Source organism: Acomys minous (assembly GCF_964271855.1).
Source record: "Acomys minous genome assembly, chromosome: 1".
Taxonomy (NCBI): domain Eukaryota; kingdom Metazoa; phylum Chordata; class Mammalia; order Rodentia; family Muridae; genus Acomys; species Acomys minous.
This window is the reverse complement of record NC_140483.1, coordinates 151,887,938-151,906,956: the sequence shown is the minus strand read 5'-3', so window position 1 is coordinate 151,906,956 and position 19,019 is coordinate 151,887,938. Positions and strand designations below refer to the sequence as shown.

Genomic DNA, 19,019 nt, shown 5'->3' with positions numbered 1-19,019 from the left:
CCACTTTCTTGGTAATTGGGCATATCCAGGGGAAGGAGGTTCCCCCCTCAGTCACAGTCATAGGGGAGGGGAGTAAGGGGAAAATGGGAGGGAGGGAGGAATGGGAGGATACAAGGGATGGGATAACAATTGAGATGTAATATGAGTAAATTAGTAAAATATATTAAAATAAATAAATAAATATTTGAGATGCAGGATATCTGATACTTGACCCTGTGACCCACAGGTTGAGACTCACTGGAATACAGGCTCCTGCATGGTAAGCAAGCCCTCTATTGGCTGAGCCACACCAAGGCTTGCTTCCTACTTATGCTACATCCCTGAATTAGAGTAGTCTCCCACAAGAGAGGGAGGGCTGTATGTTCTGCCTACTGCTGCTGGTGCTTCCCAGACACATAGAGCAGTGCCTGACACACAGTTGGTGCCTAATTCATAGCTGACAAAAATGCTCTAGGCTTGAGGGACCCTGGACTTAATTAACATTTCTTAACTGTTAACTGGCCACATCCTCCTCTCTCTTTTCTTGGGTCAGGGACCTGCCACCCACTGCCACCACAGGGGAAAGGCCTGCTTGGTCCTCCAGGAAAACAGTTTCTTCTCACATTCTGTAATCTCTCTTTCCAGCATTTCTCTCTTGCCAGCTTTAACACTTGCTACATCTTTTTAACCCCTGACAATCGAAGAAACCAGGCTTACTGTAAAAACGAGAGCCTGTGAACCCTGAGGACACCCTCACACACCTAAGATACCTTCTGTAGCTGTGCTTCTGCTCCTAAACACAATGGTACGACCTAGCCACCATCCCCAGGCTTGTGCGGCTCGTGTTCAATCACTCTGACCCACGCAGTGGCAGCCTTCCATGGTTCAACCCGGGTGATTTTAGTCTCTGTGGAGGCCGTCCTATGCACAATGCTCTCAGCCTCACTCTTTCCACGTGCTCCATCAGCGCCACTTACCCGTCGTGCCCTCTCTGTTCTGGAACCCCTCGTGAGCTTGCATTAACAGCACAAATAATTCATAAGCATTAGCAAGTCAGCGGGGAGCCCTGCCACTCAATCACTGTCCAGATTTCCCGATGCGAATGACTGATGGTCTGCGGGGCTTTTTCCAGGAAACGCTTCCCACTAATCCTCCCAAGCAATTGCTGCCACGCAGTATTGAGCACTGGACACTCGACATAAACGCTGTCTTCCTGGGGCTGCTCCTACTGTGCTCCTCATCCATCGATCTGGTCCTTTATTAGTGGTGAGCATTTAGCCCGCTGCATCTCTTCCTTTGTCATGTTTGGAGGCTTTTTGATTTCTGGGCCAGCACCACTAAGACAAAGAGCAAAGTAATTTTTTTTTTTTTTTGCCCAATAGTAAAAGGGCTGCTCCTGGGACCAGCAGGATTGTTAACTCTACATTTCCTCACGGATGACGCCTGAGGGGATCTATGGACCATGTGTCTCCACTGAATTGTGACCCTGCGCCCCATATGTCTGTCCAGGGACACCATCTATCTACATAAATCTCCTTGGGCCTGGATGCATTCTCCAGGGCTCAGTGCAGCCCTATTCACTCATAAGCGGGGCCTCATCTGCTTTAGAGCTGGCTAAATCCAACCATGAAGATTACGTGTCCATCCAAAAGCCCCATTCACACAAGATTGGGCGTGTAGACTATAAGATCACCTGTCATCGCGGCTAATAGCGTCAGAACAATTGAGCTGCGCCAGATTAAAAGGCTGGACTTGAATGTTTTGGCCCCAAGAACAAAACAGTAACAGGAGACTAGACCGTTAAAAGTAATCTGCAGTCCACAGAACACATCAAAGGAGAGGGAAAGCCTGGTACACAAAAGATAGAATAAAATGACAGCCCCCTCTGCTCGTCAATCAATGCCCAGCTCCTTTACACCGGGGCAGCAGACCATAAAACCTGAGACCCAGCCACGAGGTCAATGGGCTTGGCTTCAAATCCTCCCCAGTGTGTCACCAGCTGTGAACCCACCCGTCACCAGCTGTTTCTGTGAAGCCAAACAAGCTGGGCAGAGCACTGTATGCATAATAAGTAAATAAATCTTAAAACAAAATGCAAACAAAAACCACCTACTGTGAGGATTAAAAGAAAGAAGCCATGGAAAACATTGGCTACATGTGAACTTAATCCCAGCTGTTTAGATATACAGGAGGCAATTTTAATTTGATGTTTTGTGTATTTACTTATTTATTTATTTACTTGAGGGCAGATTTTTCTTTGGTGTTGTTGTTGATTTTGTTTTTGTTTTTTGAGACAGGGTCTCTCCACATAGCCCTGGCAGTCCTAAACTTGCTTTGTAGACTAAGCTGGCCTAAGACTCACAGAGATCCGCCTGCCTCTGCTTACAGTGCTAGGATTAAAGATGTGTGTCAGATCGGGCGTTGTGCCTCACGCCTTTAATCCCAGCACTTGGGAGGCAGAGGCAGGCGGATCACTGTGAGTTCGAGGCCAGCCTGGTCTACAAAGTGAGTCCAGGACAGCCAAGGCTACACAGAGAAACCCTGTCTCAAAAAACCAAAACAACAACAATAACAACAACAAAATAAAACCAATACCTAAAGATGTGTGTCAGTATACGCAGGCCTTTATGTCTTTGCTATCACAAACACAGCTTCAAGACACTGACTTTATTTATCTTGGTGCTTCGAGACAGGGTTTCTCTGTGTAGCCCTGGCTGTCCTGGATTCACTTTGTAGACCAGGCTGGCCTCGAACTCACAGCCATCCTCTTGCCTCTGCCTCCGAGTGTTGGATTAATTGACTTTGAAAACTAAAGCATAGAGAAGCTGGGCATGGTGACTGCCTGTCTTTAACCCCAGGAGGTGGAGTCAGGCAGATCCCAGAGTTCAAGGCCAGCCTGGTCTACAGAGTGAGTTCTACAGAGTGGCTACAGAGTAGCCAAAGCTACACAGAGAAAGTTTGTCTCAAAAAACCACAAAACAACACCACTAGGAGTTAGACGATAAACTGGGGGTGGGGGGGTGGTAGAGGGGATCACCTCCAACACTCCCAAAACATTGTTGGTTTTGTTATTATTATATTGTTTGTTTTGTTTTTCAATGTAAGGTTTCTCTGTTTAACAGCTCTGGCTGTCCTGGAACTAGCTTTGTAGCCCAGGCTGGCCTCTGGCTCACAGAGATCTGCCTGCTTCTGCCTTCCAGGGACTAACGGCCTCCGCTGCTATGTCTGGCTTCAAAACTCTATTGTTTACATTCTTGGTGAGTGTGCCCATATCACCTTCTCACAACATATTGTTTTTAGCTTTTTCATTCACTATTGTTTTTCTGTTGCATCATACTTTTAAAAATGCTTAAATTATATTTATTTAGTGTGTGTAGGTGTGTGCGCGCACATGTGGAGGTCGGAGGACAACTTGCAGCAATCAGTTCTCTTCCACCCTGTGGGGCTTGGTGATTGACTGAACCCAGGTCATAAAGCTTGGCTGCAAGTGCCCTTACCCACTGAACCATATCAAGGACCAGGAGAAATTTAACTGGAATAATTATTTTATCCAATGTATCGGAACACAACCAATGATTACCCTCTCCCTCTGAACATCCACTTTGTTTCCAGTTGAGGAAGTATGTGTTCTTTTATTATGTTCCTGGTTCTATTACAGTCATTTGAAATACACAATTAAAAAATAATCTTCTCGGGCTTTGGGGGAAAGCGCCTTTAATCCCAGCACTCAAGAGGCAGAGGCAGGCAGGTCTCTGAGTTTGAGGCCAGCCCAGTCTTCAGAGAGAGAGAGTTCCAGGACAACCAGGGTTACACAGAGAAACTCTGTCTCAAAAACCAAAAAATCTTTAGGGCTTTTCACTGAGGTGCATAGCTATTTCCTAGCTCAAATCTGAGACCACTGGTTTGTTTTTTTGTTTTGTTTTGTTTTGTTTTGAGACAGGGTTTCTCTGTGTAGCCCTGGCTGTCCTGGACTACCCTTTGTAGATCAGACTGGCCTCGAACTCACATCGATTCACCTGCCTCTGCCTCCCAAGTGCTGGGAGTAAAGGCGTGCATCACCACGCCCGGCTAGCTGAGACCACTGTTAAACAACGATGAGCAGAGAAAAGGTAACGGTTTATTCCAGCAGACTTCAAACTGTACAGATCTAAGAGTTCCCAAGTCTCTCATCTTAGCAGTCCAAAAGTGTTAAGAGGATGAAGGAAAACTGAGATAGGCACTTCAGAAATGAATTCTGGGGCAGGGCTTTTAATTCACCGGTAGATTCGTGCTTACTGTGTGCAATGCCCTGGATTCAAGCCTCAACAAGGGGGGAAAATGTTTAAAGTGGACTGAATAAATTCACGTTCTTTTTTTTTTTTTTCTCCAATCCCCACACTCCCCCGGATCCAAGCGTAGGCATTTGTATTATTTAGGGCACAGAGAGCGCAAGGCTCCGGTAGCAGATCACACAGCAGCTGGTAGAGGACAGTGTGTGCCGTCAGCTGACTCTGAATTCCAGGTCTTCCCACCATGCTTGGGGGAGGAAGGTTACTCAGCACTCCCTGCCGGGAAGAAGAAGGCTGAGTCTGGCATGGCCAGGTGGGACTCAGTGGGCAGCCTCGCCAACCACTCCAGGGGGCTCTTCCTTCCGGACGCTGGGCTCCCCAGGCTCCGAGCATGCCCAGTGCTCTCCCTGCCCGTCCGAACAGTGCTGCCCTGGCGCCGTAGCTCCAGGTTTTGCGTGCGATCCTAGGCGGGGCCAGGACAGTGCAACCCTTGGGACTCCGAGTTCTGTCGGAATTCCCCGGACGCAGAGCTCTGGCGGCGCCCTCAGCGGTCCACCACCTGGGGACCCAGGTCGGGATCTGAGCTAGATCTCTTGGTGGCATGGGAACAAAAGGTTCTCGGTACATCTGGCACCCAGGTCCGATCACAGGATCCTAACTGTCTCTCCATTCTTTTGTTAATATATTCATCCAACAAAACGTTTTTAGTTCTTACTGGGTGCCAAGAGTTGTTTAGAGGTTGGGTCTCGAGAGGCGGAGCTACCGAGCTGACACTGAAGGGAGGTGCTCCTTAAGGGGGGGGGGATCTAGGTCAAGAGAGACAGACTGTAACGGACCCCCATCTGCCCCCTCCGCTTTCCTTCCCGTTTCATAGGCACAAAGCTAGTACTCGTTTCTTGCTCCTGCTTTTCCGTCCCAGGAAAGCTTCCTCGTTTAGCTGCGTGACTGAATGGTATTTGTCACCTGATCTGGCCGTTCCACCAGCTCTCACTCGGCCACCCCCTAGCCTTCTTGCCTGGCTCCTTTCTCCTGTTCTTAAGAATTTATCACCTCATGCACTGCGTTGTTTGCGGACCTGTTGTTTATTGCGAGAGCCTCCTTTCCCAAGTCCCAACAAGAGACAGAATTTTTGTCTATATATTAAGTGTGAAGAACGTAAGTAACTGTTGAATGGATAAGTGACACATATTTGGAACGAGAGGAGTAGACTAGAGGTCAGGGCTAGTTCAGATAGGTAGCCAAAAGAGTCTCTCCTACGAAAGGTACAGGTACAGGTGTACGGTGAGAGGGCGCAGGGTACCAGCAAAACTGAGGGAAAAAAAGAACGCCCTACCCAGAGGGAAAGGCAGTGGAAACGTCCCGAGGCGGGTCAAGTTCAGAGGGTGTGATGGAAAGGAAGGTGCAGTTGGAGCGCAGGAAGGCAGGTGTGGGAGGAGGCGGAAGAGGCCGGCAGGAACGCCCGCCAGTTAGGGGCCATGCAAGCTTTGGGAAGGACTAACCAGCCTGGCTTCCCGGGACCAGCAAAGGAGCACCGAGACTCCCAACTCAGCCACGAAGCCGCCGTGCAAGGCTCGTCGTGATCTCAAAGATTCGCTGAGCGCCCAGGTCCTTTGCCATTCCTAGGCATGCAATCCCGGAAAGCCAAGCACACAGTAGGTGTTCAATAAATGTTTAAGGCTTGAAGGGCTGCGTACGTGAGCCAGGGGACTCGGAGGTCTGCGAGAGTTCGGCAGGTGGCCCACGGAGGCGCCCCCCAAGGCCTGCCCCTGGCCCCGGTCCCCCCGCCCCGCGCGCGGGCCCGTCGCGGCCACAGCCCGGCCGGCGGGAGCCGCCCGCGGGCTGCACTGGGCATGCTCAGACGGCGGCCAGGTCGCGGCGCGAGCGAGCTTCCGCGCCGCCCGCCCGCGCGACCTACCTGGGCGCCCCGCGCCCCCGGATGCTGCAGGTATGGGCGGTCGTGACCTCTGCGGGGCGGACCGGGGTGCGGGCTGCCGCGATCGCGGACACGCGGGGCGGCACCCCACCCCCCACCCGACCGGTGGCGCGGCGGACACGCGGGAGGACTAGCGGGAGGTCTAGCAGTCCAAAGGTCCCCGCGCCACGTCGGGCATGGGGGCGCTCAGGCCCGAATCACCTGGCGGGGCGGGGGCGGGGCGGGGGCGGCGCAGGGCTGGGCGTTCAGGACGAGGCAGCGCGGGCGTGGGCGTGCGCTCCAGTCTGGCGGAGTCTTGGGCCCCGCGCCGCGGTGTCCGCAGCTCAGCCGAGGGGGCGCACGGTTGCCGGGATCCAGCCCTCCGCGGCCCCAGAGGCTTACCGCGCACCCCCCACCCCAGGGCGAATTCGCCTCCAGATTGCAAAGATGGCATTTCTTGGGCCTGGCACGAACTCCGGGGCCAAACCAATCCGCCCCGTTCCGTAAGCGACCGGGGTGGTTTCTCTGTTAACTTGCGGAGACACTGCTGCGCAGTACGAGGAGAGAGAGCGCCCGGAAACCCCCGCCCCTGCTTGCTGCCACCCAAACTTATTATGAACTTGAGAGTTGCCTTTAAAAAATTCATAGGAAGTTAAGACAACTTGACACCTGGTTGTTCCGTGAAGGTGTAGGGAGCTTGTGGTTGAGAAACGCGAGACCTAGGTTCAAATTGGTCACCTGGTTGGCCAACTGATGACCCTGGCCGAGTCTTTTAGCCTCTCTGATTCTCCACTTCCTCCCCTGCACGCAGGCAGTAATAATGCCCACCTCGCCTGGTTGGTGGTTGGATTAAGTAGGATAAATGATGTGGAGGTGTTTGGCTCCATGCCCAGCACAAAGCAAGCGAGCAGTTGGCGTGATGTGATTTTAATTCAGTTAGAGACCCTCGTGGTTCCCATTTCGTCAGGAAGTTAGAATTAGGCAAGCATTTTCTAGGCCTGTGTTTGTGCCCAGGAGGATGTCTGCTGAGACTTTGAGAAAGCAACTCAACAGAGCGGTGGTGAGCAGAGAGCCTCTTGTTTAAGGGCAGTATGTGAGTTCAGAAACCCCAGAAGTTGACACTTGGGCCCCACATACAGAAAGAACTGTTTTTGCAGGATGATCCGTCTTGTGAATGAAAGCCTGGTTGGGAAAAAGATGCCTATGCTACGAAGCTCCCGGGTCTAAGCTAACGTTCTTGGGTAGGGTCTGTCGGCTTCTCACAGTGGGTTGCTCATTCTTTGTGGTGGGTGCTCCTTGTGCGTTATGGAGACTGCAGAACACCCCCCAGCTGCTGCCCCCTCCCAACTGTGCCAACGAGGACCGCCTCCATGTATTGTCTGGGCTGAAGTGCCCCCTACCTCCCTCTTTGAGGAGAATCAACTGAGATAACCCCTGCTTTCTGTCTAGCCTGGGCTATCTGAGAACCTAATCTGGGGCTTTTTATTATAATACCGAATCTTTGCAGTCACCTTGTACAGCTGTACAGGGTATACGGGGCATCTCGTTTGGGTTCTCCTAGAGGCCGGTGCCGCTCCCATTTTATAGAGGAGGAAACTAAAGCTCTGAGCCGGCAACTGTACAGTCCCGGGCATGACTGAGATGGTGGAGACCAAGGGTTCTGGTTCTTGGGGAAGGGCTTTTTCTCCTGGATAAGACTGGCATGTGTGGTGTACAAAGACCTCTTCATCGATGTCTTTCCTGATGATTAAGTTAAGGTCTAGACAATACGTATTAGAAACTGGAAGCCTTCCTGAGAGTGACTAGTTGAAAATTAACAACGGTAAGCTATTATCTGACAGAGAGCAGGCTATTCTCGTTACAGATTCGAGCATATGAGCACGCCCATAAATCCCGGCATACAGTTAATGGAATATCAATCTGCCGCCAAGAATTAGAATAGAGTAAAATGTGCCTAATACTCTATATTGATCTGGGTTGTCTCTGGTGATTTGTCCCCTCTATAAAGACTAGCGTATGCAGATTAGGCATGCGTGGCAGGCTGGAGGGTACCTAGGCACTTGGAGTAGCTGATGCGTGCCCTCGAGCTAATGTTTCCCGTGTGGCGGGTGCAGGCCTGTGGGAAGACAAGCATGGTGAATAAGTCAAGGGATGCCCCCCACCCTCACCCCAACCTGGAATCCAGGGTGTCTGGAATCACTTGCCTGCAGCTCAGGCCAGATCTGTGATGATGGGCCGTAGTGTGGCTCTGGATTCCCAGCGGAACTAGGAGAGAAATCCACGATCTCAGCTTGAAGCCCTCATTTTTTTTACCTGGTCTCATAGCAAAGGCTTTTATTATGCTTGTTGAGGTCTCAACTCAGTCATAGCCACATCTTATCGCAGGAAGACATTGAGGTTCTAGGCTGGTCAATGGTCTCAGTCCTAGGATGGTAATTGCTCTCAGTTTTTGTTGGCTGCCACCTGGAAGTTTAATTGCGGTGCTGTGCCTGACTCCCTACCCACAACACACACACACACATATGTGAGCTAGCAAAGATGGAGCAAGACCAGAAGCAAGAGGGACTCACTGTGGCCTTCTAAGCTGCATACAGGTCTGTGAGTGCAAGGGTCACTGTTTCTAGAATAGGTATAGCCTGCAGGAGGGAGCCAGAGGAACGGCACACCCTCTTTCATTCCAATTCCCAGGGAAGGGACCGGGGATTTGCGGTCCCCGCTCTTGACCATAATCGCAGGGCTTACCTTCCTGTACTACACAGTTCTTGGAAAGCAAAGCTTAGCCCCTTTCCTCTCCTCCGGCCCTGAGAGACAGGGCTAGCTAGAGAGTGCTGGTGGTATTCTGCATACCCTACCCTGGCTGACCTGGTGGGTGTGTGGGCCAGTCCTCAGATTGCAGGTAAGAGGGGACTGGGCCACGTCCTCATAGCCTTTGCCTGGGCCTAGTGACCGCAGGCTCTGATCTTACAGAGGTCTCCTGTCTTTTGGCAGAGCAGACTCTGTGAAGCTCTTCATAGGCCCCTGGCTGAAATCTGGTCTGGCCATGACTTTTTTTTTTTTAAACATCTATGTATTTATTATATATACAGTGCTCTGCCCACATGTATGCCTGGACAATAGATCTCATTACAGATGCTTATAATCCACCATGTGGTTGCTGGGAATTGAACTCAGGACCTTTGGAAGAACAGACAGTGCTCTTAACCTTTAAGCCATCTCTCTGGCCCCTGGCCATGACTTTTTAAGATCCAGAAGTCTTGCATCTGTAAGAGTTTTTTTCTCCTTGAGCCAGCACCTGAAGCCATCTCTACCTCTAAGTTACTTGCTTATCCCAAGGCCCTTCTAAGTGCAGATCAATAGCAAATGCAGATTCTTTTTTTCTTTTCTTTTCTTTTTTCTTTTTTTTTTTTTAAGTCTATACTTTGTGTCACGTCCTAATACCCCAGAGTTGAAAGATGAACTGGACTGCAAAAGTGCAGAGTGGAGACTCAACATACATGTATGCATGTCTCCAGCTACCTACCTATCTCATAACTTTTTTAAAAGAGGAGCAAGTTAGACGTAGGTGTTGCTAAGGGTACCGGCCATGCATCACCCAAAGTGTGCTTTCTCGTCTCTGTGACCAGCTAACTGACAAAAGCAGCTTAAGGACAAAGGGTTTATTTTGGCTCCTGGAGTATAGTTCATTGTGTCAGGAAAGTCAAGACTTTGGTTATCAGGTCACGTTGGGTCCACAGTAAGAAAACAGAGTGGTGACAGATGGCCGCTGATGCTCTGCTCACTTCCTCCCTTTTTTTTTTCTTTCTTCTTCCTGGTTTTTTGAGACAGGGTTTCCCTGTGTAGCCTTGGCTGTCCTAGACTCACTTTGTAGACCAGCCTGGCCTCGAACTCACAGCGAGGTCTGGAGTTCTGCCTGCCTCTGCCTCCCGAGTGCTGGAATCAAAGGCGTGCACCACCACCACCACCTGGTCCTGGCCGCCAGGCAATGCACAGGGAAGGGTATGCCTTAGCACTTGCATTCAGCCTCCAGGAAGGCTGGCATTCAGAATAACTAGGATGCTCTCTATTTGCTGAGCAAGGCAGACCTCAGCTAAATGTTGGAGTACCTTGTACCACAGATGCCTCTGGGTGTCCCTTATCCCAAATTAATATGGTCTTTACTGGCCCCCCAGGTGTGACAGCTCCAGTGCTTAATCCTCACAGCCACCCTCTGGCCATTCTGTCTCCCCAAGAGTGCTACTTGGAAGGCAGGTGGGCGCTGAGCTACCCTGCATGAGTCCCACAGTGGGTGATAACCTCCCACTGCCCTAGTCAATAGAAAGCACCTGCTGGGCAGCTGTCAAATCAGAGATTGCAGGGAGGAGGAGTCCTGGTGGCCCTGGGCTTTTCTCCCTGAAGCTGTTTCCTTTTGGGGTCCTTTTGGAGTCAACAGGTATCTGCTGACAAGATTTTCTGAACCAAAGGCTGGGCTGCGTCCTGTGAAAAGAATGTAGGCACAGGCACTCCGTAAGAGGAGGCCCCAGAGGTGTTTGGCTATTGAGAGAGTGGAATTTCCGAGGCAGTTTGATGGTTTATGTGGAAAGTTAGGACACAGGCTGTGGAACTGGCCTAGTGCTGGACACCGCAAGCCCTGATAAACTGTTGCTATGCACATGCTTTAAGGAACATGCACGCAGCTTGGCTGTCGTAAGGGATCTTCAATGCTGAGTCTCTGGTCTGAAGCACGGGGTCCCTCCCTGCCTCTAAGACTCAGTAACTCCTTCCACCAGGTGCATTTCATAGACGCCTTGAACACACAAGCCTCAGAGGCAGCTGTCACTTTCCCCAAAGGTCCTCCTCGCAGCAGGGTGAAGACTTGAACCCGCGTCTGTCTCTAGACTGATGACTCGTCTGTAAAAGTGAAGACCATCACAGAACTTAACTTCTCTCAAATGAGCTTGTGATCCTCTTAAAGTTTGGGACAGGAGAAGTCCCTTCCCTCTGGTACTGCAGTCCTGGAGCCACTGGTGAGTGGCTGCCTTGAGGAGGCCTGCTCCCAAGTTTAAGGCTATGGTGGGTTTCTTTCCTCAGGACTGAAGGAAGGCAGGATTCAGGCTTTTGCTGGCCGGGTGCGATGTTTATGAGTGGAGAAGACGTGGGCGTGGGGTGGAGTCCTGGCCTCTGTCCCCGCCTCCCTTAGATGAGTCAGCTTTGAGGGCCAGACTAGAGAGGCAACAGCTCCCTGGCAGCCGTCCCTTGCCCACTGTAGGCACGTGGCGTGACTCTTCTTCTTACCCGCCACATGCCCTCCCTGTGTCTGGTGGGCACATGCTTGCACGTGGTGGTAGAACGTCACGGGGGCAGGAGAACACACACAGATGGTGCTTCTCCAAGAGGCAGCTGTCACCACCGCCACGGTGGCCTCCACATGGCCTGTCACCTGTCCAGTCTATTGCTCCTAGAGTAAGGACAGATCCAAGCTCAGCTCCTCCTTTGGCCCCATCCACCTACTCTGGCCCTGAGCTTCCAGCCCTGCCTTGTGGTCCTGCAACCTGTCACTTACAGATTTGCAAATGGCTTCCTTCTGCCCAGGACTGAGCTGACCTGGGGCTTAAGCTTGGAATGCTCAGGCCACCACAGCCTTGCCTTAATAGCCTTTTTTTTTTTTTTTAAACAGATGGTTATGAGCCACCATGTGGTTGCTGGGAATTGAACTCAGGACCTCTGGAAGAGCAGGCGGCACTCTTAACCACTGAGCCATTTCTCCAGCCCCTTAATAGCCCTTTTTACACTGGCGATTTTGTGGCGATCAGCCCAGTTTGTATTAGTACCTGTCTCCACATCTGTGTGGGGAACGCTGCTGCAAAACAGGCTAAGCTCGCTATCCTTCCCTCTTTCTCTTCCTCCCTTTCCCCTCCCCCCCCCTTTTCTCTAAGTTGCTTTTAACATTATTCTGACCTAGTCGGACATCCAGAAAAGCTTCAAGAACACCACGAGGAACTCCTATGTTCTCTTAACCCAGATCTCCCAGCCCCCACTACCATTGTAACCCACTTACCATATCCTTCAGTGCGTATTGTTTTTCCTCAAGTCATTTGAGGATCATTGATAGGTTCTTCCCCCTAATGTTTCCTGAAAGCAACCACATCCTTTGACATAACTGTAGTACACAATTGATTTTACTTTTTAGCTAGAGCACAAAACAAAACAAAACAAAACAAAAACCCACAGGTTCACAGCCTTTCCTTTCCATACCCTTGCACTTTGCTCGTGTTACCCCTACCCTGCTGCCACCTTCCCGGTGCCCTGTCCCTTCTTCCGGTGGAGCCTTCCCTTTCTACAGATAGTGCCTCTTTGCTTTCATATTTTCAAATGTGTGTGCATGCACGCTTGTGAGTGTGCGTGTGTGTGGAGAAAGACTTACATACGAGAAAAGAAGACTATTCACTTGTACAAATTTTACTTTTTTGCTTCTGAGATGGGGTCTTTTGGAGGCCCAACTAACCTCAGTCTTTTTTTTGAGGGGTTATTTATTTATTTATTTTTATTTTATTATTATTATTTTTTTTTTTTTTGGTTTTTTTTTTTTTTTCCGAGACAGGATCTCTTTGTGTTAGTCTTGGCTGTGCAGGACTCGCTTTGTAGACCAGGCTGGCCTCGAACTCACAGCGATCCGCCTGCCTCTGCCTCCTGAGAGCTGGGATTAAAGGCGTGGCCCAGCTCTAACCTCAGTCTTACACACAGTTGAGCATTACATGTGTGAGCCACCACGTACAGTTTTTTGTGCTGTTAAAACCTAGAGCTTCACTCTTGCTAGACAAGCATTCTACCAAGGGGTCCTCAACCCTATGCCCCTGGAACTTGTAGACTCACAAAATTAATGGGTGTGGTGCTGCTGCCACTTGCCTCAGTAATGGCCTTTGTGGAGCGAGCAAAGCCTGTGCTTGAGTGCGACATGTTCCTGTTATCACGTCTCCCTGTCAGAGTGCTCTAAAGGAGAACAGCCCTCTAGCTTGCCCGTGACCTTGGCATTTTTGCTGTGCTTGGGTCAGTCATTTGGTCACAGGTCCTTCCACTTGGGCCTTTCTATTTTGACTCACGATTGCGTCCCTAGAGCCCGGCACAGTGCCTGGACAGTCCCGGGTGCTCAGTAAACACTTGATGAGTGCGGAGGGCAGTTACACAGTGGTGGAAAGCGAAGCGAGTTTCCTGGCTTTCTGCATCCCCAACCCTTGCCTTGCCGAGGGATGTTCGCGTTATTTGTTGCAATCTTGCTATAAATAGGTTTGAATCCTGCTATTTTTATCATAGCCTTACCCCCCAAAAGGATGCAGTGGTGATCCTGCTGTTGTTGGCACGGATACACAAGCAACCTCAATGATGGCTTGTTGACGGGTATATTGGAGAGACCAGGGAAGAGTTGATGAGGAAGGAGACTTACTCTTGAGGTTCCCCTACCCCCAAAGAGTCCTCTCCAACTGCACCTTTGACTTCCTGGTCTCGGGGCTCAAGCATCTCATCCAGAAAGAACATTTTGAGAGTGAAAGGGCATATTGTTAGCAATTACAGCGGATTGGCAGGCCTCAGCTGGAGCTACTGTAGGTACCTAAGTGTATGTGTGCAGTTTGCCCAGGCGTGACTTTGAGGTTGAAGTCAGCCCAGCCCAGCAAACCTCCCTGCACTAGAATTCCTCCATCTGGCCAAAGACAAACCCATCAATGCCCTTGGCATTGCTCAGGGGCCTTACGTGTCCCCTTTGGTCCTACACCTCTGTGCTCACTCTATTCCTGGATGTGCCCTAACCTTGCCTTTGCTCTTTCCTGCCTGGAGCCTCACTGCAGGCTCAGGTTGGATGGAGGAGCAGGGCAGGTGTATGACACAAATGCCTCCCCACCTACCCTAAGCGAATTCCAAAGGCATTCCAAGGCTAGATGTGTAAGCGTGGCAGAGCGGGGGGCCACACTCTCCCTAGATCAGGGTTTGTCCCCCCAACCACTCACAGGGTTCCCCTATGTACCCCTCCTCCCCCACCCCCTGGCTTCAGCTCTGTGATCAGATCCATGGGTAGAACCATGCAAGCAGGTGGCATTGCGGGCCTAGTCACAAGCGACTGGGTATTTCATGTCCAGTAGGTACAAGGCAGAGGCATTTCTCTTACTCCGCAAATACATACGTTGCCTTTGGGGCAGTTTTCTTGTTCTTTTATACAGAAGCTGTTAGGCTGTGTTTGTTTTTTGGTGTGTGTGTGTGTGTGTGTGTGTGTGTTTAAGATTTTATTTATTTATTTTAAGTATATGAGTGCTCTATCTGCATGTAAACCTGCATCCCAGAAGAGGACATTAGAGGGTACAGATGGTTGTGAGCCACCATGTGGTTGCTGGGAATTGAAGTCAGGCCCTCTGGAAGAGCAAACATATATGGCTATACAAATGTTCCATTGACTTTCCATAGTCAGTGGTTGTGTTTCTGAGACCCAGAAGCCCCTGGGTCGGGCCACATTCTCTGAGCTGTATTTGTCTGCCTCAGATCTTCGGTGGGCCGGAAGATTTTCCTTGCTACCGGCAATGGGAACCACAGATTCAGAGACTGTCCTTTGATGAGGTAGGCGAGGAGGTGGTTGAAGATAGTAGCTCTGTCCTGATAGCCAGCTGACTCTCCCTTGTGGTCCTTCTCTGCTCTGATTGGTTCACACCCCAGCCTTGACCTCTGCATTCGTTCTCTGCAGGACTCCCTCCCTTCTCCAGTCACCCCATCACCTCTGCCTGTGATCCTGTACTGCTGGAGGCATTTGTAGGAACCTCCTCAACGTTCCCTGCTTTTCCTCATCTTCCGGCTCTTCTCTCCTGCTTTCCGTCCTCCAGTCTGAGGAAAATGAATGTTTCTGGTGTGGACTTAGGCCTTTTTTCACTCGGATTACCACCTGAAGGAGAAAAGACCCCCACCCTCTTCCTGCCAGGTCTCTGCCCAACTTCTCTCCTTACCACCAAGCACCCCAGAGGGACAGACAACAGACACTGCGAAAGAGTGGCACTCACCACTCATGACCCAGATTTGCCATTCAAATCCAGTTCAGGTTTGTGGTGTTTTTCGTTTTGTTTGTGCATACGTGCGTGCGTGTGTTGTCACTATAATGAAGGAAAGGCCTCATTAAAAAAAAAAAAAAGGTGTGTAAAATAGTAGAACTTAAAATTCACCCTTGAGGAGCTGGAGAGATGGCTCAGTGGTTAAGAGCACTGTCGGGTTCTTCCAGAGGTCCTGAGTTCAATTCCCAGCAACCACATGGTGGCTCACAACCATCTGTAATGGGATTTGATGCTCTCTTCTGTGATACACGCAAAGAGAACAGTCATATAAATAAAAATATTTTTTTAAAAATTCACCCTTGAAGCATTTGTGTCCTGGTCAGGGGCATTAAATGACTATGTGCGCTTGCACTGTTGCACAGTGGTCACTGCCCTCCACAGGACTACACATTTCACATTTGGGAATAGACAACCGTAAAAATGGCAGCCCCCTGTCTTCCTCCCTTTGCAGCTCCTACAACTGCCGCCCTAACTTCTGTCTCTGGATTTGACTGCTCGGAAGTACTTCAGCACTGTTTCTTTAATGCTGAGTGGCTGATGACACTTAGCATCAGTGAAGTCAAGCCAGGCATGATGACATGCGTCTTTGATTTTAACACTGCAAAGGCAGAGGCAGGTTGTTTTGCTAGTTCAAAGCCAGCCTGCTCTATATAGTGAGTCACAGACCAAGAAAGGCTACCTGATGAGATTCTATCTCAAAAATAAATAAATACAAAGTTTCCCAGTGTTTAAGAGCTCCAAAGTCACTTCTCCCTGGTCCCCATATGTGCCCTGGGCAGGTCCTGCCTATTACACCTCAGAGATTCTTTCTCCACCCCACTCTTCATCCACGCCTTTCTCACACCAGCTTTCCCCCAACGCTTCCCCTTTGTTTTCTCCCTTTGCCAACAGTCCCCTAGACGACTCCTTACTCCCCAAAAAAAGCATGTGGGCCAAGCTCATTCTCTGGCTGTGTATGAACTGGTGACATCTGTCCTTGCCTTCTGCCATTTTCCCTCAGGACCTTAAACCATGGCTCCTGGCTGGGTTTCCCCAGGTTCTGTGTTTTAGTGGAGATGCCCATTCTTTTGGGCTCTTTGTTTCCAGAAGGTTCCCAGAACATGCTGAGATGTGGTCTACAGACCACCAGCAGTGGACAAGTGGACGCCAGGACACACCTGTGCTCGTACGGTGTTGTAGGCCTATTTTCAGGCTATTTGCAAAAGTTCGTGTGTTGGTGGGGGTGTGTGGTGTTGATGTCAAGTGTCTTTCTCAATCACTTCCTACTTTATTGAGTTGTTGAAGTTGTGATGATGTAACTGTTTTTTTCTCTTAGCTTATGTCTTAAACCTGCCTATAACACAAATAATTGAGACGTTTTTACATTTGTTTAAAAATATGCTTCACAAAACAATCTTGAGCAGCTTAAGTCTGTTCTTGACCATCTATGTTATTTTGTCTTACTCCCAGCAAACATCCCAGCGATTCTTTGACTCTGTAGCTTTCCTCAGCTCCAGCTCTTTCCTTTTGATCTTCCTTGGACCTCTACCTATGGCTCAATCCCCTCCTTCCTCCTCTAACTCCTCCTCTGGCTGGTAGGAAGTCCAACCCTTTTCTCCCCCCTGCTCAGCTACTGACTGTCAGCTGCTTTATTCGCTTATCAGGGAACAATTGGGGAGCAGTGTTTACACAACATTGAGACAGAAATCAGAATTTAAACTACATAATAACCTTATGCCCACATAGCCTGCTCATTGAATCCTGAAATTGACCTCTTATGGCTAGGCTGGGGTGGTAGTTTGCATGAAAACGACCCTCATGGACTCATTTACTTGATTGCTTGGTTCCCAGTTGGTGGACTTGTTTGGGAAAGATTAAGGATTGTTACAGAAGTGTGTCTTTGGGCAGGCTTTGAGGCTCTCAAGGACTCCTAAGATTTCTAGTTGCGCATGCGCACTCTCTCTACCTGGTGGTTGTGGATCAAGATGTGAGCTTTTAGCTGTTACTCTATTTCCATATCATGGACTCTAGCCCTCTGAATCATAAGCTAAATGAAGTGTTTTCTTTTATAATTGGCCTTGGTGGTGATGTTTTATCACAATAATAGAAGCCAGCTGGTGCTAAGGATGCCTGTCTCTGCTTCCTGTGTGCTGGAGTTACAAGTGTTCACTCTGCCTGTCTAGATCTTTATATGAGTGTAGGGATTTAATTCCAGTCCTTATAAGACAAGCGCTTTAACCTCTGGGCCTTCTCCCCAGCCCTTGCAAGGATCCTTAAGTTTTATGTTGTAATCTTAATCTTTCCATCTTTTATAAAGTTGGTTTTAAATTGCTGTAATCAGGAAGGCAGATTCCTTGCCATGTGTGATAAATAAAAGAAAAATTTCAAAGACTTAATTTTTTAAGTTATAGGTCTCAGGCATGCAAGGTGTGCTGATGGAGACTTTTGTTTGTTTGTTTGCTTGTTTGGGTTTGGTTTGGTTTTTGAGACAGGGTTTCTCTGTGTAGCCTTGGCTGTCCTGGACTCTCTTTGTAGACCTGTGAGTTCAGGGTGACCTTGAAGTCACAGCTATCTGGGAGCCTCTGCCTCCCGAGTGCTGGGGTTATAGGCATGTACCACCTCGACCTTCCTCCTCCCCTAGTGGAGCCTCTTTGAAAGGGGATCCCTCTGTGGTGATTTCTGGACCTAAGCACCCTCTTACTCATCCATCCACACACCTTGCATGCTTCTAAGGCTATTGGTGGAAGGAGCAGGAGTGCCCCAATGCCTCCTGGGAAGAGATGAATGTGGGAACCAAATTCCAGGTGGGAAGAGTGCTTGGCAGGAGTGCCCTTCTGGGGAAGATGATGTCACTTGTGGAAGAGAGAGAGAGAGAGACCTGACACTAGGTCTTCTGGGGGGCCCTTCAGACTTGTCTTCCAAGCTTCAAAAGTCTGTCTATTTGAGAAGCCAGCTGTGGGGAGCCAGATGTTCTGGCAGTTTGTGGGAGCCAGGGAGTGGGGGGCTTCTGGAGGGCTGCAGGTTGTGGGAGGTTGAGCTGGCAGCAGATGGGGATCTGTGCACCCTTAGAGTCAGACAGGGCCTTTGGGAGAGTGGAAAGTTCCAAGTAGGGACCTTGGGGTTGTTGGATGGGGAAATGAAATGAATAACAGAGAGAGGGGTTCCCCAAACTTCACTACGTTCCTGACCCCCCCCCCCCCCCCCCCGTCCTTGAAGGGTTTTGTCACCTGGCCTCCTTAGCTTGCTGAACAACGCTCGCTCTCCTCTTCCAAGTTGATTGCCCCCGCTGAAATGCATGTGTCTGTCCTCAGTGCCAGCTTTCACTCAGCAGAGTAGGATGTGCTCAGGTGCACTGCTCAGCACTGTGCCAGTTGTGAGCCTGGGATGGCAGGCTCTTCCCTTGACCCCAGCCGAGTCCCTAACAGTTGTTCACTGTTCTGAACCCCTACCTCATGAGGTCATACGAAGGCCCCTGATGGCACAGTGGGACATGTTGACTACTCTGGCATTGCTACTGGTTGTCAGTTTCTGCTTGTTGTGTGAAATTTGTCTCTGGTTTGAGCTGGTGGCCTTAAGGATGGAGGAAGCTGAGCAAGTCTGTGCTTGCTGCCTGAGGAGAGGGTGGTGACAACGGCAGAGATGGCAGCTGGCAAACAGAAAGGAGGGAGCTGGCATCAATCACAGCAGCGCCTCTTCCACTGCAGCAAGAGTGCGGCAGGGGTGGATTTGCCAGGCATGGGGAGATGGACCCAAACGCCTTTTGTTTTGTTTTGTTTTTTGTGTTTTCCAGATGGGCTTTCTCTGGGTAGCTGGTCTTGAACT

General features: G+C 50.0%; 1 protein-coding gene across 5 annotated transcripts in view; it reads left to right on the top strand.

Annotated features, from left to right (window-relative positions):
- PTPN3 (protein tyrosine phosphatase non-receptor type 3) overlaps positions 1-19,019 on the top strand; it is a 154,321-nt gene that overhangs the window by 33,444 nt on the left and 101,858 nt on the right. The window contains exon 1 of one of the 5 annotated variants that reach the window (XM_084776072.1): positions 5,124-5,402. The exons of 1 other annotated variant lie outside the window; for it this stretch is intronic. Coding sequence is in view for 1 of the 4 variants with exons in the window: in XM_084776068.1 (XP_084632194.1) it covers positions 15,007-15,208 (202 nt within the window). In the remaining 3 variants the exon portion in view is untranslated. Of the gene's footprint in view, positions 1-5,123; positions 5,403-5,463; positions 5,900-6,104; positions 6,193-14,940; positions 15,209-19,019 lie in introns of those variants that run through there. 3 more of the 5 variants (XM_084776070.1, XM_084776071.1, XM_084776068.1) reach the window with 3 other exon arrangements.